At 38.1% G+C, this 26,930-nt stretch overlaps 3 protein-coding genes across 5 annotated transcripts; 1 reads left to right on the top strand and 2 right to left on the bottom strand.

The window, feature by feature from the left end:
* Window positions 1-3,966: 3,966 nt before the first annotated feature.
* On the top strand, window positions 3,967-6,301 carry LOC143633246 (14-3-3-like protein D). Of its 3 annotated transcripts, none has more exons than XM_077101587.1 (7): window positions 3,967-4,090; window positions 4,719-5,028; window positions 5,100-5,187; window positions 5,273-5,383; window positions 5,464-5,611; window positions 5,859-5,917; window positions 6,049-6,301. In XM_077101587.1, exons 1-7 carry the CDS (start codon window positions 4,021-4,023, stop codon window positions 6,049-6,051), a joined length of 789 nt encoding a protein of 262 aa, XP_076957702.1. In that variant the 5' UTR covers window positions 3,967-4,020; the 3' UTR covers window positions 6,052-6,301. The 3 variants fall into 3 exon arrangements, with proteins under 3 accessions (XP_076957702.1, XP_076957703.1, XP_076957704.1); XM_077101588.1 differs by having other exon boundaries at window positions 5,273-5,396; window positions 5,477-5,611; XM_077101589.1 differs by lacking the exons at window positions 5,859-5,917; window positions 6,049-6,301 and having other exon boundaries at window positions 5,464-5,616.
* A 6,585-nt stretch (window positions 6,302-12,886) lies between these two features.
* Window positions 12,887-14,885, bottom strand: LOC143633234 (reticulon-like protein B17). Its single transcript, XM_077101576.1, has 8 exons — window positions 14,391-14,885; window positions 14,154-14,310; window positions 13,995-14,069; window positions 13,755-13,896; window positions 13,603-13,672; window positions 13,448-13,513; window positions 13,250-13,372; window positions 12,887-13,083 (listed from the first exon to the last, which is right to left on the bottom strand). The coding sequence occupies exons 1-8, from the start codon at window positions 14,854-14,856 to the stop codon at window positions 12,959-12,961; spliced, it is 1,224 nt and encodes a 407-aa protein (XP_076957691.1). The 5' UTR covers window positions 14,857-14,885; the 3' UTR covers window positions 12,887-12,958.
* Window positions 14,886-16,814: 1,929 nt separating this feature from the next.
* Window positions 16,815-19,625, bottom strand: LOC143633243 (nicotianamine aminotransferase 1-like). The gene is made up of 7 exons (XM_077101583.1): window positions 19,363-19,625; window positions 18,079-18,418; window positions 17,775-17,993; window positions 17,617-17,676; window positions 17,385-17,540; window positions 17,211-17,304; window positions 16,815-17,104 (listed from the first exon to the last, which is right to left on the bottom strand). Exons 1-7 carry the CDS (start codon window positions 19,623-19,625, stop codon window positions 16,986-16,988), a joined length of 1,251 nt encoding a protein of 416 aa, XP_076957698.1. The 3' UTR covers window positions 16,815-16,985.
* Between the last annotated feature and the right edge of the window lie 7,305 nt (window positions 19,626-26,930).

The raw sequence follows: 26,930 nt of genomic DNA, 5'->3' as shown, positions 1-26,930 counted from the left end.
CTTCAACTGACCTGCGTGAAGGTTTGTCGTTTTTTTTGGGTTTATGCGGGTTTTGCCGCCTTCCCCATGTAACGACTTTCCACGTAATTATGCGGTGAAAACCGGCATATTCGTGTTGATAGTTCATAAAAGTATAAATGTAAAATCATCAGCGTCGATGTTTTAAGGAGAATCATTTCCATTAGAAGTGGCTCTTGGCCTTTTCTTTACAAATTTGGAATTGATTTACATGCAAACTGTGTAAATGAGCTCCCTTCCATGTTGTTGGGATGGGAGTGCCATCGAGCCGATACGCACCTGGTTCGGGATCTCGTTCTTTACGCAGCATGTAGTCTCCATATTGAAGCTGGAATTTTATTCGTGTTTTCCCCAGCTGGGGTTCTACACGCATCAGCCTGCTCAGCGTTCATTGCGCCACGAGGTGTGCGAGCGTCCCATCTCTGACAAATGCTTCGACCATGTCTTTTACGTCTATGCATTCTTCGGTGTTGTGGCCTTTTGTCCTGTGAAAGTCACAGTATTTGCTCCGATCAGCATTGTGACGATGTCGGATTATTTGAGGCTTTGGCCATGGGAGCTCCTCGGTGGCGAATATCTCGGTGACGCTTTTGGTGAGCGGCGTCCATCTGGAGTTCTGGGTCGATGTTTACCCTTGACTGCCAAATGCCTAGCTTTCGCTTTTTGTTTAATCGGGCGGTAAGGACGTTGTCTTCCCTTGTTTTCTGGGTGTAGAGGTTTGTGCTCTGTGGGAGATCTCTACCCAGTTGCTTCTCCGTTTCCGCAAAGCGTTTAGCTGCTGTCATGATGGCATCCCATGTGGATGGCATGCCATCTTTACCCGTTAAGGTGCGGATGAGCTCTGGGTCGTTCGCGCCCTGAATAAAGGCAGCGCGAACAAGATCTTCGCTAATGTTACCCAGACTTAGCTTCTTCGAATTGAAGCGAGTGATGAAGTCTAGCAAAGATTCGTCTTTTTCTCGAATGCACTTGAGGATTGTCCATTGCTCCTCGGTATACTTTCTTTGCTGGCTGAAGTGTTGGCTAAACTTCTGTTGGAAGTCAGCCCAGTCGTAGATGTGGTTGACCGGTAGACGATCGAACCACGCTCTAGCAGCCCCGACCAGCGTCATTTGGAACATGTAACACCACGTAGGTTCCGTCCAACTACTGACGGTTGCCCCCGCTATGAATCTGTTCAAATGATCATCTGGGTCGGATATACCATCATATGTGCCTATGCTGGACATTTGTTTGGCACTTTTTGGGGCAATTGCTTCTGCAATGTCCCTTGCAAATTTGGACGTTCCTGCATTTGCAACGTTTGGTCTGAATGTTTTGGAGAAGTCAGTTGGACTTCCACTGTGTTTTTTGGTTTGAAGGCTTGTCCAAAATGCCTTCTCGGTTGGGAGTCCGTTTCCTTACGCTTCCCTTTTGCCCTATGGCGAGGGTTCGCGTCGGAGTCGGATTCCTCCGAGTCATCGTCCAAGTATTCTTCGAATTCGTCAGCCTGTTGGACGGAACGCAAGCGTTCGTCCAACTCAGCTTGGAATTCCTTTTGACGTGCCTCCGCCCATGCCTTAACTTCATCGAGTGTTTGGCGGGGGAGTCTTCGTTTCTCTAACTGGGTATCGGTGAATCCCAGTGGGCGATCATTTACTGCACTTGCCCCAGCTTGGGTAACTGGGGTAGTGTTCGTAAAATTTACTTCACTTGCCCCGGCTTGGGTAGCCGGGGTAGTGTTTGTAAAAACTGTGTAGCCGGTATTCCCCCCAGTAGCTGGGGTTGTGGTTACCGGAATTTCTTTAACCATCTTTCTAAAAGTTTGAAAAAACTGGAGAAAAATAAAGTTCTAGCTTTATGCACGGATGGCGCCAATGAAGAAACACTAACCGGACCCTGGGCAGATTACGAGTAACCTGGGGGTTAGATAGATGTTTCCCACGAGGGGTTAGACCCAGAGAAGATGGTTCTTCTTCTGATAACCTGCAAAACAGACACCGTGAGCTTGTCACTGAGAAGGGGGGGGGGGTTCCTCCTTGTGACCACCCTCCGGCGTGAGAATCAGACTAGATTGCTCTTTAAATATAAATGTATATTAAGAGATTGCTAGAGCAGATATCAGGTATAATATGGTAAGATATGATGAGATATGTTAAGATCAGATGGTCATACCATTTGTGGTATTTATAGCCGAAGGTAGGTTTCCAAGGAGGTGTGGCCGGCTGCAACAGTGTTCCTGTTCCACCAACAGTGGCCTACGCACGTGCCCTGTTGGTAGTTGGTGGGTAGGCAGCGGCTGATAGTGACCAGGCCTGCTGTGTACTATTCCTTTTCCACCAACTGCCGGCTATGCACGTGGTATGGCAGTAGTTGGTGAGTAGGCAGCGGCTAATAGTGACATACAGTACAGGAGCATGCTGCTCGCCATACTGTTGTCAATAAGCTGTCGTATCTTTAGTCAGATCTTTTTCCCATACCTCGTCAGGTACAGTACAGAAGATCTTCCCGTATCGTACGGACTGGCTTATTTGGGCGGGAGTATTCCCCCCTCCCGCCCTTGTGCGGATTGTTCCCGGCTTCGCTCATTCCTTCAGGTGACACTGAGTGATTGAGAGCTAAGTGCCTTGTGCGTGTAGCCTTGCTGCGCGGGTGGCCTTCCCTGATGGCTTGTATCCGAGGCTGCGGGGACAGGCGGAGTCCTTCACCATTGGGAGGCATTTCCTGCGGGAACAGCTTGCGTACTGCGCGTAAGGACGTCACGTCTCTGAGCATGGTTGGTCCTGCGGATCCAGTTGGTTTCTGCGCAGACGTCCCTGTTCAATGCAAAACCCTTGAACAGTCTTGCGGGTGCAACATTGTCGTCGGCTACCAATTCTGCCATGATTTCTAGCGTCACCATCACCTGCTACCAATTACTATAATTTGTAATTATGGGTGACAATGGCATCGCCTTCCCAACACCTTTTTATAATGTTTTGGGGTTGAACAAGGAATGCACTGAAGTAGAGCTAAATTATATATAAAATTCGCACCGGTGACGGATGAAGACTGAATCGATGTTGGGTGTAGCGTTTGGCTGGAAGTGGTTGGGTGACGGCCGGTGGTAGAGATATAGATATTATATCGGTTTAGGTGGTCTACTGTTTCAGTCAGCGACAATGATGGAATTTTCATACGACAGCATTGATGGTGCTATCAGAGTTGGAGTTCTAGAGAAAGAGTGATGGAGTTTCATGGTGATGCCTGATCTAGTTAGGGTTGAACAAGATGGTGATGAGTTAGGGTTGGGTAATCATAATATATTAGTTATAATTATCATTATTAAAAAAGAGAATTACTAAATTGTCCTTGCCGTTAGACAATCAATAAACAGTCAACTGACAAAAGAGCGCACTTTTGTGCGCCATGAGAATACAAATCAATCAATCCGCTTATAAAACACTAGGCACAAATCATATTTTTCTTTTTCTATAAACTATTTAAAAAGAAAAAGAAAAAGGGTCAAAATAAGAAAGAAATAGATTGACTAGTAAGACTACCCCACTATGGTGACCATTTATCACAACCGGTTGCAAGGTGGCACAAAATGACAAAAAAACATTTTAATTAAAAAATTGGAAATTCTTTTTTGTTCACAACCGGTTGCAACCTTGGTTGTTCCAACAACCCAAGTTTGTAAACAAACTTTTATATCTAACTTAGTTTTTTCATGAAAATTACAACTTTTAACCTTTTTAAAAAAAAATGTAACAACATGGTTTTATTTATAAAAAAATACTAAACATTTTGATATAAAGTTTATAAAAAATGAAGCATTTTTATTTAATAAAATATTGGTTTAGGTTGGGTTGTGATAGTGAGTAAAATATTAAATTGGGTTGGGTTGTATAGGTGGAATAAAGCGAAATTAGTTTTTTAATAAATTGGGTGGGTTGGTTTGGGTTGTGACAGTGGATAGGTGTCTCGCTGTGTTGTCTCTTTCTGTTTCAACTGAACCAAACGAAACGAAACCCTAGATCCATGGCTAGTTCTGATCGCGAGATCTTCGTCTACACTGCTAAGCTCGCCGAGCAAGCCGAGCGTTACGACGGTATTCACTGATCTAACATATGCTTATCATTATTATTATTATTATTATTATTATTATTTATGCACCTTCATTCATTCATTCATTCTTACTTGATAGAATTTAGTTACTTTATTACCAATCAATTTTCATCTCGATGTTTCTACTCTACGATTTACTTATTAAGTTGAGCTTGTTTTTTTCTCGATCCTTATTCAGTATATTTATTCTTTCAAATTCAATTTCAATTTCAATTTCAGATCGTTTGCCCGAGCTTCACTAGGCTCTAGCTCGGCTCGTTTCGAGCTCTTTTTCAAAAGCTCGGCTTGTGTGTTGTTCTTTTAGGCTATGGCTCCGCTGCTTTATTTTTTGTTAGTTAATTGTTATTATATATTATGAGAAAAAACCTTAAACAAGCCTAAATGAGCTTATGGTACAAGGCTCGGTAACTAAACGAGCTTTATTTGAGGCTCTTGTCGTTTCCCAGCCTTTTATCCGTCCGGGACATAATCACTTGGTTTCAAAGATGATAACTTCCTTACAAGATCTCGATTTAACTAATTACGCTTGTTGTTTTATAAGTTGCTAATTGTTCTTTCTTTGCAATCTGCTAATCTGATCAGCTGTTTGTTTGCTTATTTGATGACGACAGAAATGGTGGAAGCAATGAAGAATGTTGCAAAGATAGGCGTGGAATTGACTGTGGAAGAGAGAAATTTGCTCTCGGTCGGGTACAAAAATGTGATTGGTGCTAGGAGAGCTTCATGGAGGATTTTGTCATCAATCGAGCAGAAAGAAGAATCAAGAGGGAATGATCAGAATGCAAAGCGGATCAAGGAGTACAGACAAAAGGTCGAATCGGAGCTTGATACCATTTGCACTGATATCATGAATGTGATTGATCAACATCTCATTCCTTCCTGTGGTGGTTCTGGTGAAGCAAGTGTCTTCTACTACAAGATGTAAGTTCAACTGTTATTTAACAAACTGTTGCAGGACATAATCGTTCATGGGGTATACTTTCTTTTTGCAGGAAAGGGGATTATTATAGATACATGGCAGAATTTAAATCTGGTAATGACAAGAAAAAGGTTGCTGATCTTTCAATGAAAGCGTACGAGGTATGTTATAATGTTATTACTTGAGTTAGCTGAAAAAGATTAGAGTTAGTTATACTTATTTCTTTATAATTTTTAATGTTTTCAGGCAGCTACAGTTACCGCAGAAGCTGAATTGCCTCCTACGCATCCAATTCGATTGGGACTGGCTCTAAATTTCTCAGTGTTTTATTATGAAATTTTGAATTCAGCTGAAAGGTTTGATCTTTATAGTTTATATAAAGTCAAGTTGAAATTTGCACAAACATAGTCTTTAAATATTTGATTTATCTTTATTAGGCCTGCCATTTAGCCAAACAGGCTTTTGATGAAGCAATTTTAGAGCTTGATACTTTGAATGAGGAGTCATACAAAGACAGTACTTTAATTATGCAACTTTTAAGGGACAATCTCACCTTGTGGACCTCTGACATTCCAGAGGAGGGAGGTTAGTATTTGATTATGTGGTTTTCAGTTGTTACGCCTTACAGTGGCGAAGCTTGAGCGAGTTTGTCCGGGGAAGGGGGGGGGAGGGGGTGGCAGGACTCAAAATGTTTTTTTTTTAATAAAAAATTCATAAACGAGGTTTCCTTGAAATTAATGTTTCTCCATTAACGCCTTATAATAATTAATGTTTCCTAGAAAACATTTTTGTATGTCTGTAGTTTTGACTCATATGCTTTTTTATGTTACAGAAGATGCACACAAACATGATGGAACTACAAAAACTGGTGGTGAGATTGAGAATGGAGAGGTGGGTGGTTCATTCTCGTGATTTATCGTATTTATATCTGTTTAGTTCATATCTTTTGAATTGCTCGTCGTTATAATATTATTGTGTGATGGGTTTGAAATATGTTTATTTCTTGATTGATTACATTACAGTGATGGGAGTGATGCGTTTTGAGAGTAGAGGTGGATGGTGATGATGGATTGCGTTTTCCTAGTTTTGTGAATTGTGATGTTATGATTGTCTATGGGTAGATTTTAGAGGATTGGTTTGGGCGTCTGATAGTTTTATCTTTTCAATGACTGCCCATTTCCAACTCGGTCTTTTATGTTTGATGTCTTTGTTTTCCTTTTCATTTTTCTGATTATCCGGATTATTATCAAGAGTGATTGAAATGCTTGAATTGAAGTTCCCGAAATTTGACCTTGCGCGGTTTAGTGGCCTTAGATATATGTAGATAAAATCATAAAAGTTCTTAATATAGGGCAGAGAATAGCTAGAACTCCAATTTCTTAAAAAAGGATATTGAAAATAAATAATTATTCTCTCTATTAAATATTTTTTTTTCTAAATAATTAATCAGTCTCTTGAAGATAAGACCATATTTTCTTGTGAGATGCGAGTTTATTTTCTGGCATTATGCATATATGTAGCATGTAGGTTGCATATGTGTAATTATACTGTTATAGGGAGTTAACATATCTAAGTATAATATTAAGCAGTGTGTGTCTACAAAGGTTGAAACATGCACTTGTAGAAACCTACATGTGGTGATCCCAATTATAAACAAATCACATCAAACACACTTTTGATTGCTATATTTTCTTCAAAACTATTATTTGGGTCTTCTTTTGAATAACATTTTTCATTAAAACATCAAAGTTTCCACTCAACAATGAAGACCAAGTGATTTCCTGATGCAGCAGTTAACTAGGCATGACTTTAGATGTTTTTATATCTATATATTGTGAATAGTCTTATGATAAAGTTGCGTCGGCAAAACACCACATGAATTACTCCAAAGGATAAGATGAAAACTTTGTTGGTTGTGAGTTGAATCCACTGTGCGCGCAGGTGTAAAGACGTATGATTGTTCTCATCCTAGTCAAAATGCAAACGCAAATGTGTAAACACAGGGCCAAACGAAACCTTTTATTACCAGATTCAACAAAGTCAAAACACAACATTTATAACAAGACACCATACTAATAAAATGTGCATAGATCCATGATAAACTAGACAATAACCAAATGCTCATACTCAGTTGCTCCCTTGACGCAACTCAGGTCTGACAAAATCAGCATCAGCAGGCACAGAGATATCAACAGTCGGTCTCAACTCTGCACAAACTTTCACAGCGTCATGCACCGGATCATCAAAAAAGTTGCTAATCAAATCCTGGTTAAGTGGGTTCCCGTTGTCCACAGCAACCAACGCCTGTTGTGTAAGAATATAATCAAACCGTGGAGCCCACTTCCTTGATCCCAACCTTGCAGTTGTCGAACAGTTATCCACCATAAACGACACACCTCGTGCATGCATGAACGGGTTCAATGAATCCACCGACTCAATCAAACTCTCATTAATAATCTCAGATATTTGCCCTATCATGTGCCTGGAACAACCCATTTAATAAACAATGAATTTGTGGTTGTTCCTACACGCATAGCGGGATCAGTTGGACATAGGAACCCAAGTCATAAATGTCTTGGGGTTCCTTTGAGCATCAACATATGTGACCTCTTGCCAACTCATATCTTTCCCATCTTTAACAGAATCATTTGTTAATACAGATTCTGTTTGCTGAGTTTTAAGTTTTCAAGTCTGTCTTGGTTTAGTGAAATTTGGTAGAAAAGACTTTGGAGTGGAGCAATTCGAATTCGAACTCTTAGAACTCTCAACACTCTTTGATTTCTGAAAATTTATTTTTTCTTTTAACAGTTTCTAAATCATTTGAGTGCAAACCTGTCATATTAGCTTTGAATCCTTGAGTATCTGTGACCCGTTGTACAGATACTCGTGGTTTTCTAAAATAAGCATTTTGTTTAACCACTGGATTCGGTTGAAACTTGTTACCTTTCACCTGAGGGGCTTGTCTATTAACAGCACGGTAGTGACACTCCTTTGCCAAATGCCCCACGTTCCCGCAAACGAAACATGCCTTCATCCTTCTTCTAATGTCAACGGAAGCACTTGCCTCATGTTGAAATTCATTCTTAGGAAAGGTTTTTCCATTCTTCTTGCCCCTTGGCACAGCATTCTGATTTTGCTTGTAATAGGGAACATATAGACGATGAACACAATTTCTAGCTATATGTCCTGGCGTGCCACAGTGGTAACATGTTTGCCTCTTCATATGAATGGCACCCATTGATTTATCAACACATGGAGATCCGGAGGATCTATGACGACGAGACTGTCCTTGTTGTGTTGATTTCTTACGTGCCTTCCCTTTGTTGCCACAACTCGATGTATTATTATTAGTACAATTTTGAGTTGTGGTGTCATCTGAGTTTGATGACACGTTAGAATGAGATTCATTTTCACTAGCCTGAACCCCTTTATTATCAGAAGCAACATCATTTACTCTATCAGAAGCAACATTATTTACTATATCTGCACATGAAGTAGAAGCATCAAAATTGTTCACACATTTAAAAACAGGCTTGATTTCCTCTAGGGATCCTGATCCAACAGTTTCATATTTAACCTGTTTACCATACTTCATGTCTTTTATCTTTTCCTTTTGTTCTTTGGTGACAGGGGTAGGGACATAATTGTGGTTGTAAGGTGGGGGAACTTGACTGTATCCTATTCCCTCACCTTCATTTTCCTTCCACCACAATTGGTTTTCAATCATTGAGTTAACTACTTTACTGGAACCCTCGAATTTTTTAAAATCAAGTTCAACCTTTTCAAACTTACTAGTTAGATTTAAGATTTCTAACCTGGAAGCTTCCAGTTTAGCAGTTAACTCAGCAATTTCTTGTTGGGCATTTAGATAATGACAGCCTTTTATACTAAGATCAGACTTAAGTTTTTTAATATCCTTGTTTTGAGCTTCTATTTTGTCTAGAAAACCCTTTTCATTTTTCTTAAGTTTAATATTCTCTGATTTTATTCTTTCCATATCTCTACTTAGACTGTCATTATGAAGCTTATACATTTCTATTTTCTCACCACAATTTAAAGAGCATGGTTGAAAACGTATCTCAGACGAACTCATTTTCCCGCCAAAATTTCTCGAAAAATATGATCGCCAAAATTCTCAAGAAAGATGTCCCGCTCAAAAGAGGCGTCCAGAAAAAAATTTCGTTCAAGACAAATTTTTTGATTTTTCCCGCCAAAAATTCACCGAAAATTACCCGAAAATATTTGTTATCGCCAAAATTTTCAATGATGGATTTTTACTAATAAGGAGTATTCTGGAAAAATTTCGTTCAAGAAAATTTTTCCTGTCAAAATAATTTTTTTTTTACCGAGAACTATTAGTTGACCGAGAGCTGCTGAGTGTTGACCGAAAACCAGTTTGACCGAAAATCAATGTTGACCGAAAACCAAGTTTGACCGAAAACCAGTGTTGACCGAAAACTAGTGTTAACCGAAAACTAATGTTGACCGAGAACAGATGTTATTGACCGAAAACAAATAAGGTCAACAGAGAACACCTTTTTGGCCGAAAACAGATGTTGACCGAAAACATGCGCTGACCGAGAACACCTAAAAATGGCCGAAAACACTTATACTTGACCGAAAACCCTTAATGTTGACCACGTTTGACCGAGAACTCAGTCCTTTGACCGAAAACAATGATTTTAATCCGAAAATAGTCAAGATTTGGCCGAAAACACAGAAAGCTCTTGATTGATGGTCGAAATCTACTGATGTCAGTCAAGATCTGGACTTGATTGAATAGTATTGTAACCCACTGAATCCCGTAAATCAAGGGATTCAAATTTTCTTTCCAAGTGACCAAATCTTCACCAAAAATTGTTGTTGTTCTTCTTCTCCGATCAGAAATCCGCCGGAAAAATCACCAACACCACCAAACCTTAATATCTTGAATCCGTTGATACCACAATAACGAGCCTGAATTCGTCAAAGGCTCTGATACCAATGATAAGTCCCGAATCTGGATCACTACAATATGATATCAACCAAACACGTCAAATATGCGGAATCTAGTTAACATGGTGATTCAAGAAGAATATAAATGAAGAACACTATGTAATATGGTTTCAATGCATACGATTATATTAACAATAAATCGTCTAATACATAAACCGATTCACACAGAATCTTATGCTCACTAGATAGTGGCTCTTACTGATTTACAGTTTCTCTCAATGTGAACAACCTAAAACCCTATACAAGATGTTCTATATATAGGGAGCCAAAACAAGCTGGCCCAAACAACCATACGCAGCCCAAGCCCATATTACATACTCAGCCCAACAAACATAGAACTAAGTACAAACCACCAAATATGGACCCAACAATGGACCTAAGGCCCATTACCCTTTAATCCACCATAATTAATCCAAGTCCATGATTCTTTATTAAACACTAGCTAATATTATCTAACGCTTGACAACTTAACAAAATCTTCCTTTATTTAATATTATAATATTTTAGGATGTTACACTTCTTTCCCGCCGGGGCCGTGCCCAATGAAATCCGGGACGAGCCAACAAACCCAAGCGTTACAACACAAATAAAGCATCTCGATCTTCAAATATTTGGTCCGTGACACTCTCCCACCACCATAACCATGCACGTCCTCGTGCATGCACTTGTCGTCCCATACCGACGTGCAAGACTTAGACGTTGGTCTTCCCCTATGCCATGCATGTCTGAAGGGCAAGTTCGCCGTCCCATACCAGCTCACCAGCCGAAGCCATGCGTTTTGAGAATGATCCACTCTGATAAATGGGACACCCGGTAGTTCAGCAAAAATGTGAGTTAGCCGTGTCGGTTAATTATGTCGTCAGATTATATGACACCGACGTTCGCCAACTTAGCAGACTTCAACCCAAATACGGCTCTGCCACACCGTAAAACTTTTTAACACGAACACGGTAGCCTTCACTTCACTGGACTAGGGCGGAGCTCACGATCCCATACTCGCGGCTTACAAAGACCATTCGATCTTCTCCCGCCACCATTGCATAACTCATCCTCGACACTTTTAATCTCTTTTTGGTTGAGTGTGCACGTTCCAACGTATCCGAGGTTCAACCTAGATCTGATACCACTTGTAACGAAGCTATCCCTTTGACTCCGGGTGGTGGCGCTCGAAGGCCAGCCAATCGGTCCGCTCATGATCAGGGCTTGCTGGTTTCGTCCTGCCTTGGACTCATCAGGCGAGCGGCAACAGCTCGCAACCAGCGATGCGTTCGTCGTGCAAGCACGACTAGGCATGTACGCCTTCTTTCCCGCTGGGGCCGTGCCCAATGAAATCCGGGATGAGCCAACAAACCCAAGCGTTACAACACAAATAAAGCATCTCGATCTTCAAATATTTGGTCCGTGACATTAGGCTCGTTAAAGGTTTCCTCAAAATATATAAAAATAATTATAAACATACATAATTTAGTTAATAAATAACAAATGAGCCGAGCCCAAAAAACAACTCACGAGCCAAGTTCGAGCTCTCTTAAGTCAAAACAAGCCGTGCTCGAGCCTAGTCAAGCTTGGGCTCGGCTCGGATTAATTACACCTCTAATGAGGGTGTTGACTGAACATTGACTTAGAATATAGACCCATGATAGATGTATCATGTGCTGTTGTTGCTTTGTCTGCCAAAAATAGATAGGATTTGCTGATGGAACGTATCCTAGATGTGTTGGTGGTTATACTTTTAAGGCAATGGAAATGGCACAAGGATATGGCTAGCTGTTTGCTTGTTAAATGTGTTGGCGAAAGGCATTGCAGCACACATGATCTACCAACAATGGTGCGGTATGATTTGAATATAACTGGAGCAAAGGTTAGGAAAATGTAATGGAGCTTAGTTGTATCAATTAGAACAAGATGTATTCGCTGAATTGCGTTTTCCAAAACATTGTTCTATTTGTATTCAAATCTCAGCGGTTCTACTGTTATAGATTGCACTTTCTGCAATGTCTTTAACTGACTATTTTATTAGGTGAAGAATTACCATAATGTTATTGTTTTTCCACCGCCTTGAACTAGAATAATCCAACACGTCTTGGACATGCTCCATCAACAAAACATATCTTTTTCTCTATAGACAAGGTAACCAAGAAGCATACCATTGCCACTGAAAACAGAAATGATCAACAGCATACCAAGATGATCTGTTTTAGATTATTTCATATTTCTTTTTAGATACTTAATTATGAGCAAGTCTAAACATCTTTATATAAACGACTAGATGTTTACATTGTTTCAACAAGTATATTAAATGAACTATGAAATTCTTTGATGATTGATGGTTGCTTTAAAGGCTGATGAACTTTCTTTTTTATGGTGTTTTGATTTCATGATACACAAAATATATCTTATAATCTGCTACTTGACCTGTTATAGGCTCATGTGAATATCATTCTTCAATTAGCCTGCAGCAACTAGATTTCAAAGCAGAAGGATGGAATATTGTAGTGGATTTGATACTTTGATGTATGATTTTTTGCAACATTACTGAATTTAAAGAATTCACATTTTATACAAAAATCAAACCGGTAGCAAGCTATCTTCGGTTGCCAGAGTAACAGGTCAGGATGTCTTAGGGTGTGAAAAGGGTCATTTTGGTTCTGCCAAATGGATTAACAATATATAAGCAACTAGATGTTGCTGTGTCTACACGGTTAGACGCAAATTATATCAGTATGCAGGCTTGCTACTAAAATCATAAGCAACAATATTTTTTTAACTATCTGAAATCAGGTCATTTCAACTTCAAATTCTGTTAAATTTGTGCACGTCAACAAAGAACGATTACCGGGCATAGCAACAAGATATGAATTGAAAGATAAAACGATTCATTTTATTATATAAGCTATATTGCATTTTACATAAGATACAAAACAGTCACTAAAATTTCTAGTCTGCTTTCACACTTTCCACCAAAGTCAACGTCTTCACCGGCTGTTGACCTTCTTCCTCTCCTTCCTCTTTCCATGTCAAGTGTTGTCTATACCATCGAAACATCACCAAACATATGAACGCTGCACGCAAACCAGACCCCATTAGCACCATACTTTCAACTTTTTAATCATTAATCTCTCTCAAAACTAATAAATCTTACCCGCAAAAATGCGCGTTTTAATGGAAGTCAGATTCCAAAAGGCAACTTTTTAATCATTAATCTCTCTCAAAACTAATAAATCTTACCCGCAAAAATGCGCGTTTTAATGGAAGTCAGATTCCAAAAGGCTGTCACCACTGATGCTGCAACTAATTTCTTGCGAGAACAACCTCCCCATGCTTCAAGTATCCAATTTTTCATGCTTTCACCTGATTTAATATAAACTTTAAATGTTAATTTTAAATAACATCCAGATTTAAATAGCTTCTATTAATTCATCTAACCTTTCTTGCATATTTGGGCCGAGTACAACGAGTACAGTTTTGGGCCCGTGAAGCCGATAAAGAACCCTAAAAGATGCAAACACAAACTGTAAGCTTTCACCGTTGACAAAACCAAGCACCATCAGATTGAAAACTCGTGTCTAAATTTATCTTACCAAGTGCACAAAGCCTCTTGAATGTTGCAATATGACCATATTCATATCCAACAAGTAACCATGGTGCCACCTGAAAACATACACTTTTTAAGTATTTATAACAATGTAAAGTGTATATTAAGATGAAGTAATTAATATGGATTTGAGTTTACTTTAAGGGTCATAGATGGTTCCCCTGAAAACAAGTCTCCTGCTTTTGAAATTACAAAATTTAATGCAGGAAGTACAACTCTTGCAGCTCTCAAAATGTCATCTTCTTTAAGCTTAAATTCTCTCTTGGTTACAATCCCATTTCTGCAAGTTTGTGACTTTAACAAGTTAAAGCAAGTACTCCAGACTTGGCATTATTGCATTAACATAATAACAGTTGAAGAAATAATAATCTTTCTGACCTTTGAGCAATCATATTGGAGAAGAATGAAACACCCAAACACAAAAGGCCCAATTGAGAGATTAAAGAAAGCATACTGAAAACAAAGTTCATAAAACATATCAACATTAGTGCACAAAGCCAATTTTCAATTTTAGTAAAACTCAAAATAATTACTTACCTAAAGCTAACACCTGTTGAAAAACAAGATGATAAGAAGCAAAGCGATCCGAAACCGAACCAAAGTGTCGATTTTGCCACATCATTCCACATCACCAGATCATTAACGAGTAATCCGATTCGATCAAAATTATACCCGTAATCATCCTCATTTTGTTCTGGAAAATTCACAATACCATCAAAAGATTAGAAATGAAACCCTAAACCGTAAACCCTGGAAATCAGTGTAAATTCTTACTTGGGGACGGAACTGAACTCGGTTTCTCCTTCTTGGATTTACCACTATGTCTCCTCTTCTTAACCTTATTATTCACAACCAAAACAATATCTTTATCATCAACCGGAACAATATCTTTATCATCCAGAGCCGCCTCTTGGTCGATTCGCCTCCTGGATCTCCTAGCATTTCGAGGCGAACCCACATTGGCGAAGCGGTTCTTGCAGCGCCTACCGAGAACCTCTTCGCAAACATCGTGTCGGGTTTTGGATCGCTTAACAGGGGAAGGGGATTGAAGGAGGAGATCATGGATTGAAATTGGGGTTGTGGGTTTTGGAGAGAGAGTGGTGGTGGGTGAGTATGAGACTAGATCAAACGAGAGAGTTGGTAATGGGTCTTGGGTGGTGGTTCGGGCGAGACGAGAAGCCGATTTGGTTCGGGTTCGATGAGGGTCTGATCGGGCGGTGTACGGAGGCGGTGAATCCATTGGCTTTGATTGAAACTGAAAATAAAGAAGGAAGAGATCGGGTGGGTATAAATGGGTTAGTGTTTAGTTGCAGGTAGCCGTTGGGTATTTGAAAAAGAAGAAGATGATGGTTATTGGAGTTTGTGATTGACGCATTAACGGTAAGAAAACTTTTGACAAAAAGGTACAAGATTAGTGGGGTAAATGTGTCATATGCAATTTTATTTTATTTTGTTTCACACATGGTTTTATTTTAATTTAATGAAGATTATCATTATTGAATATTTTTTCTTATATAATTTTGAGAGCACCTGTAAGGATGTAATGTACGTGCACATATGTAGTTATACAACATATACTACATTGTATGAACTTGTATGCGGTATTTATGGACAAGAAGAGATGTTTTTCATTTTCTTCTTTTGAAATTAATCTTGATTTATGTTTAATAAACTTTTTAACTTAGAGAACTTTTGAAAAACATTACAACCTTTACAAAATTTAAGATTTTTAAGAACTTGGAATTAAATTTAAAAACTTTTTATAGAGAATAATCAAATATAAGAATTTAGAAACTTTTTAAGAATTTCAATTAGTCAAATTTCACCCATAATTTCTAAATTTCCAAATTGACGATTTATGGGATAAGTACAATTATATTTCAACTCAAAATTTTATAATAGTTTTAAGTTAGGTGATGTTTAATTTGGTAAAACCTTAAACGCCTTAATAATTTTCTTCTATTATATAATATTTAAATATATTTTCTACATTAATTTATATTATATTTAATATGTAAACTAAATAGTTCATTATAATAAATAGTTTTGTTATATAAAATAAATGTAAAATACGGTAATCATGTGATGAAGAGAAGAATGTTTTTAAGAATGATTGAGAGAAGTTTGTGAGTGAAGGATTTATTTTTGTGTCAAATAGATATGTTTTCGGGTGAAATATGGAAGTCTGTATGTTCAAAACAAATCCGTTACTAACGTCACATGGATATGTTGGGTTGAAAAAACGCCCACAATGATCTAAGGGTCCTAACCCCTAAACATAATGTTTTATTTGCCTTATCTTTTTTTCTTTTAGTGGTAAATTTTACTCATACTCTATTTTTATACCAATAATACTAAACTACGCCCCTTGCCCAGGTTAAACCTGTCAGTGACGGAGCCACTTTATAACCACCGGGTTTGGCCGAACCCGGTCTCTTTTCAGTTTTATATATAACCTATGGTGTTGAATTAACGAGCGAACTCATTCTTTTTCGGCGAGCGAACCCATTATCGTTTTAAAAAAGTATTTTCGAACCCATTTATTATAAAAAGTTTAGTTAACAAACAAATAAAAGCATCGGCCATCGACTCGGCAACGATCAACTTTTTTCTTCGTCGTTCGCCTCAAGGTTTTTCTTCAATGAAGCCTGTGAAGTCGGATTTGCATAATCATTTGGGTGACGATTATATAAATGATGCTTGTATTTGTTGTATTGAGAATGAGTTCTTTTTCAAAGTCGCAATTGAAGATATTTTTCAAAACATGAAAAAACATAAAGAAAAATTATAATATGCAATATCTTTATATTTAATGACTTAGTATTTTATAGAATGCTAACGATATATTTTTATTATGATAGTGATATTGCATTTTATTTATCTAATCGAATGATCAACCCAACCCGACCCGACCCATCCAGGTGGGAAAACTATGACACCGGAAAAAAAAAATCAAGCATTGAAATTTCCGAACCCATAGAAAAAAGTTTCTGGCTCCGCCACTGAAACCTGTGACCTTGTCTAAGAGGCAAATGCCTCTACCTTTTCAGTGACCACCTTTGACAAGATAACTGGTACCTCTTAAGGGCTTGTTTAATATGCATAAGGAGGGTTTCATGTAAATCAGGCTGGTCAGATTGTATGAATTATGTTGTGAATTTGCACCCATCAGGCAAAGCTATAGAAGGCACAACTAGATTGGGCAGGCAACATGTCAATTTGATAGGTTTAAAGTAACGATACAGGTATATATCTTATTGATCTTGATTGGACAGGCAACATGCCAATTTGATAGATTTGAAGTAAGAATACAGGTATATATCTTATTGATCTTGAATGAAGATAAATCTTTGTATTAACACCACATTTCTAGAAGTTGCTTGCATGTCTCAGGCAAAATGCTTTAATCCTTTCAAGCCCATCTTCAAGAAGTGATGGCTCGATTGCAAATGTTACGCGTACCCAATTCTCCATTCTCAACACAAATCCTGCAAAATGACATTGACCCCTACTCAACTTATAGTCAAATGAGGCTGACTTTGACTTTCAAAAGTCAAATGGATTTACATTTACAAACTCTCTTTCAATACTTACCTGGCAAAAGGACGACAGACTCCTCTTTAGCAAGTTCTGAGCAAAAGTCCATGTCATCTTTTATGTCTTGTAGCTGTGACAAGTCTAACTTTACCTGTAATAAACATTTTCCAGACTCAAAACATCTACACCGTTATAATTCAGAATTATAAATTTCCAACAAACTTAACATACCATTAAAAAGAGTGATCCTTGAGGTTTTTGTAGGCATGTAAAACACGGGATCTCCTTCAATCCTTCATAACACGCATCAGCGTCTTTTCTTAGTATGTTGATAGTCTTCACAAAGAAATCATCAGTTGTTTTCTCAAGAATGTGAGGAAGGGCTGCCTGTACATCATTGCATCACTAAATAATATAACTGAAATGTTTCAAAAATAAAATCATTTCTTTTTTAATAATATACCTGTACGAACGTGGCAGCTTCTGTATTGATCATAAGAGACCTCTTGATGGACTCAACAATCTGAAAAGCAAAGTATACAAATTAGCAAATGCCGTTCAAAAAAAATAATAACAATGATAAACAAATAAAACAAATTAGCTAATAAATAAAAGACATACCCCTTGTTCTTCAAGAATACCATCAGGGTCACTTTTTGCTATCCAACCGAGCCTCCATCCAGGAACCATCCATCTTTTAGATAGAGACCCGAGGGTTAACACAGGTGCAATATTACCAAACTGCCCCATTGGCACAAACAGGTTACTTCCAAAAGTCAAATGACCATACGCTTCATCTGCTATCACTAATATTCCCAGCCTTCTTGCAGTCTCAGCAATCTTTAAACAAACATATAGTTTGAAATTAAAAAAAAAAAAAACAACACATAATTATATATTAGCTATGGCTTTAAAGTTTGAACACCTTTTTTAGATGGTCATGTGTGTATACATTGCCACAAGGATTCCCGGGGTTGATAATGACCATAGCAACGGTTTTATCATCGGCCAATGTTTGAAGTCCATTTAAGTCAACCTCCCAATCTTTTTCTTGAAGAAGATCAAAATGGCGGACTTCAAGATGATGAATAACTGAAAGAGCTTCATATGCTGGATAACCAGGTTTAGGAAGTAAAATATTTGCACCAGGAAGTCTCAATGAGCTTAATACAACTTCAATTGCTTGTTTCGCACCAGCAGTCACATAAACATCATCAGGTGATAGTTTATAAGGGAGGTTGCTGGAAAGGTGATCAGCTAAAGACCTGTTGTCGCACAATAAAACTTATTATAGGGAGTGTTCATTATTATATATGTGTAACATAGGGGTGTCCACAGTCCGTTGTTCACAATATTTAAGTTAACCGTTAGTAACAGTTATTTATTTCAGAAAACCAAAACCGGACCGTTGAAAATTAAATCCAAACCATGACTACCGGTTTGGTTTTATGGTTTGACCTTGGGTATATATTGAACTTAAAATAAGAACTAGTAATCTAACTACACCTCTAATTATAAATAAGTAACAACAGAACGTAAAAATTAAAAAAGTTCATAACATGAGCAAGGAATATGATTATAAAGTTATAGCCATGTAATAGATAAAATTAATTGAAGAATTAGAAAGCAAAAATATAACAGAATCAACAAGAATTAGAGTTGTATGGAAGTAGAGATAGTCCTTCATCTAAGTCTAATGTAAATAAGTCAATATAAACCGTAAACCAAATTGCTCGTTACAGTTTGAATTTTTTGAAACTGACAGCCCGAAAGTCGAAAAACTAAACCAACCGTGAGGCCAAACCGTTGACTGGTTTAGAAGCGTGAACTTAAACCGAGCAGTGAACGCACCGTTAAATTTCAGAATTGTGTTATGGCGTAAACTCTTGATTTACGAGAAACTAGAGGTTAGCATCATATCATTCAGGTCAGCAATAGTTATCTAGGTCAACCATACATCATTTGATCATAACTATTGCACTAATCATCATCTAAAATACAGTAATATTCAGTTGACAAATCGAATGAATCATTTATCCGTGTGACTGTTCAATTATTACTTCAAATATCAAAAGTCAAATAATCTTACCTACTACCTAGGTCAACACAAAACAAGTAAACAACAAGCAATATAATGGAATATGGAGGCTAAATTACTAGTTAAGTAGTACGGCTAACACTAAATGAATCATCAACATATATACGGTACCTTCGTGCTTGAAGAAGTCCGCCTTTAGGTGCGTGACCGTTGAATTGAGCAGAAGTAAAAGCCTCAACTACCGCATCTTCTGCTACTTGATCGGTTCGAAAGCACGGGAATACGGAAGGATCTCCGATGCTGAGAGGTATAACTGGCCGTTCATCACTTTCATTGAGGTTTGCTTTCACATCAGCAATTACACGAGCGATTGAAAAAGCAGATGCAGGTTTTATAACCCTGTTTGCTTTGAACTTCCACTGCTTTGTCTCCATGTTGGAGTTATAGGTGGTGCTTCATTTGTTATGTTCCTGATTAATTAATAATAATAATAATAATAAATATCTTCTTGTATTTTTCTTTCTATGAGGAGTTTAATATCAAATATATTATTTTAAAAAAGTTTAGCCAGAGCAACGCGTGGTTAACTGGAATACGAAAGTATTTATACTACTGAATAGTGGATACTGGATACCATCCAGTCATTGGGTAGACCCGTGAAGTCCATGTGACTTTCACGACAAGGTAGTGGAGTCTAGTGACATGGCATAAGGATGTGGTGGTTAGCATAGTCCAGATTTTAAGTGTATGTGTAAAAATATTCATAATAGATAGACATTCATTTTGAAGACGGATATAGTTTAAAAATATTATTTTTTAAATTTCGAAGAGGGATTTAAAATTGGTTGGAGGAGACGGATTTTATTTAAACTTGGACTTTTACGGATTTTAAAAACGACATATTTGGATTCAAACTTGGCCGATTTCGACGGGTTTTCCTCAAACTTGTACAGTCTTGTCAGATATCTTACACATGACATCACATTATTGAATATTGAAACCCGTCGGCTCGATTGCAAATGTGTCATTGTCATATATTTTAACAATGACATTTATGGGATCGATGTTCAAATTTAAGGGGTCATTTGGAGTTTTTCTTTCTTAAATTGGGTTATTTTGAGAATTTTCACGATATTAAACCTTTGCAATTATTACCAAGCCCATCTTCACAACCATTTCGAATTCGGGGAACACCATAACTCCGGTGAACCCGGCTTGTATGACACCACCGCCCACCATACCGCCCTCACCAGATATGCAAAGCATCATCATTGGCCATGTCTACCACCTCCTTCCACCAAATGTACTCCATCCCAAAATGTTCTAATTTGAAAAGCAAATTTACAAAACTGTGCATGGCCAAAATGAGTAATAAAGCCCCACCCTTCGTAGTGCAGAGGCGCTTTAGGTGGAAAACGGTGGGGGCCTATGCCCCATTACAGATGCGCTAAAACAACTTTTGTAAAAATTCCACTTTCAATAGACATCTAATATTGTTTAAATTTAAAATGTAGATAATTAAATTAACTTTAAAGCTAAAATGCAAATAATTAAATCAAAGCACAAACTTGCTAAAAGATATTGAAACACTTTGGGAGTAAAAAATGTTTTTTTTAAGAAATAAGGCCATGAACCAAAATCGAAGTCAAAACCTTGGCATTAGTATTTACCAAATTCTGATAACTTTAGTCGCATTGTGATCAACTGATTGTAGATCATGGGCAGAAACTTTGAATGGAATCAAGATATAGTAGCACGTGGGTGGATCGTCGACTATAAACTTTTGTTAATGACGGATGTTGTTTCTAAATATGTCCAACCATAATATGATGAGTCAAACCATAATACTTAGATTTTGACCCGGCGCGTTGCGCCGGGCTGGTAGTTGGTTATGCATATGTTGTGCTTATTACGGTTAGGTTCGATCACATTTTCGTATTTGTATTTGGAGATGTGCAGTTAAGGTTTTTGTTTTTACAGTCATAACTTAGAACTACAAAATAGCAAGAGCAAACCATATATACATTGATTTGATGGAAGCATTGAAGGAGTGACAGAGACAAAGTTTATACAAAAAGTTTACATAGTTATATTTTAGATTGTTAAAGGGTGGCATTTGGCATCACGACCTTTTCTTGGCATGTCTTCGATTAAATATGTCTTCAAATTGACTTTGTGCCGGCTTGCCTTATGTGATCTAATTATGGATCATGTTTCTTGGCTACTTAAGTCCTTTACCAAGCTTGTCCTGCAATATATAGTTATGTGTGGTTTATTATGTTTGAGTGTAACTTATTTTCTTTTTACCTTAAGTTGCCAAAAAAAAGGTTTATTTGGTGGGGAGGGATGAGTTCCTGGCCTCCTTTGATGGAGGCGTTTCGTGTGTTGAACATATATATATATATATATTATATTTGTGTTCTATCAGTTCAATCTTTGTAAACAGTATTGAAGTTTGTTTGTTTGTTTACCTGTTGTTTCTGGTTGAGGCCTTTTGTTGCATTCTTTTGTTGGTGTTGTTGGTGGTAGTTGTTTAGCTGGTTGTTTGTTGCTGAGTGGAGTGGCTGGTGTGTCTGTTATGCGTGTGACAATTGCAGTGTTTGGTTTCCTGTTGATTTCTTTGTGTGTTGCAAGCGAAACTTTTTGCGAAATCCTTTGATCTGCTGGAATGGTTCTGGGAAAGTTGTGGGATCAGTGTACCCTTCTTTTTGAATGAGGTCTTCATAGCTTTGACCCATGAGTGATGCCATTGTGTCATCGAAGAAAGTGGTTGTGGTTTTTCTAGATTCGTCTTCTATGGTTGCTGATACGCAATACCTGTGTTTATAGATGGCAAGTTTGTGAGAAAGTTTATGAGCTGTATATGTTTATTTTCAGTATACCTTAACATGACGTCAGTGACGATTGCATGATCTTCACATTTGTAAAAGTCCTTTTTTTTGGCCAACTTGCTTTCCTTTGTCAGTTGTGTCAGCCTCTGTTTTGAATGCTTTATTTTTGCACTGGTTGCATGATTTGTAATACCAGGTCTTGTTGTCAGCGGGATTGATTTCTGTGATTGTTCCGATGCAGTTTACCTGTTGTTTCTGTGTGAGTTAAAGGAGGTGTATTGTTATTATCGTTTTCATTACTTGATTTTTTTTTGTAAAATCTATCAAAGTGCGTATCGTGGGCTGTTTGTTGAACAATGCCATTGCTTCAGCTATTGACAGTTCGGGTTCTTGTTCCTGGTCTGTTGGTTGTGTATAGTTGGAGCGATTATGTATCCTAGTTCCTTATACCTGTAATTGGTTGTAATAAAATTAGCAGATTTAATTTTTTAAAGAATAGGACAATTGGCTATAATGATATACATTTCATATTATATATGATTTGTCATCATCGTAGAGGTATTAAGTTGTGTACCTGTTTATTAATTGTGTCAATTTTGGTATAGGAGGATTTATGACTATTGTGGTGGAAGGGGTGGAGCCAAGCTGGATATCACCTATTGGGGAAAATGAAACTAAGCAGTCATATTGAATGATAAATACTTATCCGAAAGTCTAAAAAACCGATAAATTTATACTGAAAAAACAGAGCCGAAACAAATAGAGACGGTTTTATTATATGTTTTTGTAACAGTTCGGTTTTGTTTTTGCATGAAATTGAACCGAATTCCTATTTTTTAAGTACTCTATAAGAATTTAATAAAATATCTTTATTCGTTGATTTTTGCCAAATTTTTTTGTTCCAAAAAATTTAAAACCATAATGGCACAAGGGACCGCAGCCGAAAAATCCGAAAGCTAACGATTTTTAGAAATCCCAAAACTGAATTTATGTTTTTCGGTTTCGCACCACGCATACCCTTGGTTTGAAGTTTGGAAATAGTTAGTTTGGTTTGTTTGCTATTTGGTAGGTTACTTATGGGTTAGATGCTGCACTTTTGTTGATGTTACTGCGGTAACAACTGGAGATTCTTGGTTTGTTATTTTTGATTGATTAAAACCGTTTGTTATTTCGGGCCACAATGTCGCAATGATTGAGTTGTCACTGGTAATAAGTATATAGTTGTTAGCTCTAGTGGAGAATTTATAGTTGTGTTATCAAGGTTATTTACCTGTCATTTTTTATGGTGAGAAAAGTTTTGACATCGCCCTGTTTGTCTCGTGTGTTTGTTACGTGCATAATGTCAGGTCCCCGATTGTTGGTAGATCTTAAACGAACCAAGTCATAACTCACACAATAATGTGTCGACAAGAGAGTTAATGACGGGTTGCTATATTTAGAAAGAAAACCGTTTGATAAAGGCGGAATCAATAACAAACGATTTGGTTGCTGAATGATTAAACAAAGGTAACTAACACACAAGATTCACTCAAAAGATTTCCATTCATATAAAATAAATCATACAAACGATAACCGATTTAGGGTTTCTTGATGGGAAAGTTATATCCGTACGATTCTAAGACAGTCGTCACACTCAAATATTCTCTCTGAAATAATGAGTCTGTCTGCCTTTAGGAGGCGTGCCCTAAATTATTCCTTTTATAGGCCTGACACCCCCTTTATAGCTGTCATTTCTTCTAGAAACCCTAAATAATAAAACGTATTGAAATTACATATTCAAAACTATCCTAAGTGTAAAACAAGTCTTCTGGGTAAGCTTTGTAGCAGTATTAACTTTTCCGAGTAGACTGTGTGCTCTGCCTTCCTTTAGTACTTGGTAACATAGAGGTGTGCCCGGGAACAGTTTCCGGGTAGACTTTACTTAAAGAGTATTTCACCAAGTGAAATACTCACCGGGTAGACTTCAATCTTCTTGACTTTATCAGACTTTGCCCGACAAACTCTTACGAGCAACCTTGTTCTTCAATGGTCCCTTCGATTCATTGCTAAATAGCTTATTAGCAAAGTGTGCTCGGTAGCACTTGTACCCTGCTTGAGTTGAACCCTGTCCGATGTTACTTAAGATATTCCTTTGCACATCAAGCTTACTCGGACCACTAGTGTTATTAATGAATACCTTGCCCGATCTTCCAATCACTTGGCTTCATGAGCTTGGTTAGCCAAGAGCTTACTCTGAAGTAAACCTTACTCGGCTCTGAAGAACTAACTTGCTAGACAAAGTGATCCCTGCCCGGGTATGTACTAACTAGTGAACCTTGCTCGGTTATACACTAATTGGTGAACCCTGCTCGGATATCCACTAAAGAAGAATTCTAGAAGATAACCTTGCCCGATGGACAAAATATCGTGCCCGGCTAAGTAAAACCCTGCTCGGATGTCTCAGGTGTGCCCAGTTCCATACTTGGCGAATTCCAAGGAGGTTGAGAAGATTCCAATCTTCCATATACTTCCCTTAAGTCAAATCTTTAACTCAACAATCTCCCCCTAGATTGGAACACCTCAGCTGTCCCAAAACATCTCTATGGTTACATACACTTAGTCAAAATACATATTCAAATCAAAATCAAACTACATATTCAATACAAAATCAAATAATTACATAATCAAAAGCTGTCCGTAGACATTACAAAACAAAGCCTAATCTAAAGATCATTGTCTTCTTCTTGCATTGTAATAGGCTTGCTTTCGATTCACAATGACTGTACCTGCCCTTTGTCTGAAAATATCAAGGATTTGGTAGTGAGTGTGACTTTATGGAATGACCAAATCCCTAATATCTCTTAAATCTTCATAGTGCAGGTAGGTCAAGTCTTCGTCTCTTCTGATTATACCCAAAATTATTCCATCAGAGTTTCGAAGAATATAATGGCCTGTATTTTTGTTGGTGCATAGATGTCAGTAGTTCATATGTATAAAGTCTGTAATCGAGTCTGTAATATTGTTTATGTAATTGTTTGTGTAACAGCGAAGTTGTTGACAAGTTCGCTTAGGCGAACTTGTTAACCAAGCGAAGTTGTTGACAAGTTCGCCTAGGCGAACTTGTTCAACGAGCGAAGTTATTGACAACTTCGCCTAAGGCGAAGTTGTCGTGTATTTAAGTAACCTACGGGTTACTGTTTCAGTGTTGGTCATTTTAGGTTTTGGTTGATCGAGTTCAGTTACGTGTGAGTCTATTGACGTGAGTCTGTAAGCATCTCGGTTTGAGTTATCAATATAACGTGTGGTTGTTCGTATTGTGTGTACGTGTGTTCGTGAGCTAATATTCTACGTCCGTAACGATCTACACAGGGATTCCGCACCTGTGTATATCGGGATATCTCGTAAGATCCGTCCAGGAACCTACAATTGGTATCAGAGCTTTTGCTCGATTGTGAGGTTCGGGATATTCACGCGGGGGTAGAATTCGTTCCATTTTGGAGGTTACCGGGACGAGTTTGTGGTGTTTTTGCTCATTCTAGCTTCCTACCAGTGTGTTTAAGCCTTCAAATCGTCAAAATCGTCGTTAAAATCCGTTTTTCAGATCTGCAGAAAGTTCAAGTTCGTCAGGCGAAGTTGCTGTTCATCAGGCGAAGTTGCCGTCAGGATTCGTAGGGTTTCAGCGAAGATATAAGGAGAAGCGAAGTTATTCACAACTTCGCCTACCTCCTCAACTTCGCCTAACTCAGCGAAGTTCTTCTCAAGTTCGCCTCGTTCAGCGAAGTTCTCTTCAAGTTCGCTTACTTTCTAAGTTCGCTTATCCTAAGCGAAGTTATTCTCAACTTCGCCCATTTACGCGAATTTACAAAGGATCCAGCGAAGTTTTTACTTAAGCGAAGTTACACTTAACTTCGCCTACAGTACTGTTTCGAAGAAATTTTTCTAACTTCGCCCATTTCAGAATTTTTCGGATTTCTTAGTCTTCAAGAAGGATGTCGTCAATCAACATCTCAGAGCTTGTCAAGATGGAAGTTGAAGCGGGGTCAGCCACAAAGGCCCCAAGATTGCTAAAAGGAACCGACTTTGTTGCGTGGAAGGATCGGTTCATACAGTATGTTAAGTACCAGGATGCAAAAATGTGGGTATGCATCCAAGATGGATATATTCCACCAATCATGCAGTATGAGGGTCGAGACCAAATAAAGAAATACAGTAAAATGGAGGAGGAGGAGGAGAAGAAGATGTACGAAGCCGAAAGCAAGGCTCATGCTGCAATCACAATGGCTCTTCCGCAGGAGATCCTCCATACATTCAGAAAGTATACATCGGCTAGAGAGCTTTGGGAAGCTCTTGAGAGCAGATTCGAAGGAAATGTAGGCATTCGGGCCTCAAAGATAAAGCTGCTTAAAACTCAATTTTCAGTCTTTAAGTACTTAAAGAACGAATCTCTTGATGATATTATCACTCGATATTATCATCTCATGACTGAATTGAGTAACTACTCCATTTCCTACCGAGAGGAAGAGATTGTAGAAAAACTTCTCGATGCTCTCCCACCAAAATGGGAGATGTATACTGTATTAATGAGAGAAGACAAGGACTTCTCTACTTATGATCTTGAAACCGCTGTCAACAAGCTAAGAAATTTTGAGCTTAATATGGTGAGGAAAGAAACATCTATGGATCAGGTTCAAGATCCAAGCATGTATGGTGCGAAAGTGAACTCCAATACAAGTTCAAAAACTGACTCTGCCGCCTACTACTCGAAAGGTGAGTCGGGTGCCAATTCTTCACAGGAGGGGCATGTGTCAGTAAATTCAAATGGGGATGTTTGCTTTGTTGCGAGTGGATCAAGTGGTACTCAACAGACAGCAAGCCAGAGTGGTGGATCTTCAAGTTCCTCAAGCAATAATTACTCAAAGATGCCAATGA

This window comes from Bidens hawaiensis, unplaced genomic scaffold, assembly GCF_021521415.1.
Source record: "Bidens hawaiensis isolate Kalapana, Puna unplaced genomic scaffold, B.hawaiensis_p1.1 tig00006635_1, whole genome shotgun sequence".
Taxonomy (NCBI): domain Eukaryota; kingdom Viridiplantae; phylum Streptophyta; class Magnoliopsida; order Asterales; family Asteraceae; genus Bidens; species Bidens hawaiensis.
The sequence above is the reverse complement of the archived record's forward strand: the minus strand, read 5'-3'. Positions and strand labels throughout refer to the sequence as shown.

Coding starts and splice junctions, on each gene's coding strand:
- LOC143633243 (XM_077101583.1), bottom strand. CDS start 19,625: ATGGAGACAAAGCAGTGGAAGTTCAAAGCAAACAGGGTTATAAAACCT. Junction 18,419..19,362: donor GGACTTCTTCAAGCACGAAG/GTACCGTATATA, acceptor GTGCGACAACAG/GTCTTTAGCTGATCACCTTT. Junction 17,994..18,078: donor CACATGACCATCTAAAAAAG/GTGTTCAAACTT, acceptor GTTTGTTTAAAG/ATTGCTGAGACTGCAAGAAG.
- LOC143633246 (XM_077101587.1), top strand. CDS start 4,021: ATGGCTAGTTCTGATCGCGAGATCTTCGTCTACACTGCTAAGCTCGCC. Junction 5,384..5,463: donor TTTTGAATTCAGCTGAAAGG/TTTGATCTTTAT, acceptor TATCTTTATTAG/GCCTGCCATTTAGCCAAACA. Junction 5,612..5,858: donor TGACATTCCAGAGGAGGGAG/GTTAGTATTTGA, acceptor TTTATGTTACAG/AAGATGCACACAAACATGAT.
- LOC143633234 (XM_077101576.1), bottom strand. CDS start 14,856: ATGGATTCACCGCCTCCGTACACCGCCCGATCAGACCCTCATCGAACC. Junction 13,514..13,602: donor CAAGAGGCTTTGTGCACTTG/GTAAGATAAATT, acceptor TGCATCTTTTAG/GGTTCTTTATCGGCTTCACG. Junction 13,373..13,447: donor GGCCCAAATATGCAAGAAAG/GTTAGATGAATT, acceptor ATATTAAATCAG/GTGAAAGCATGAAAAATTGG.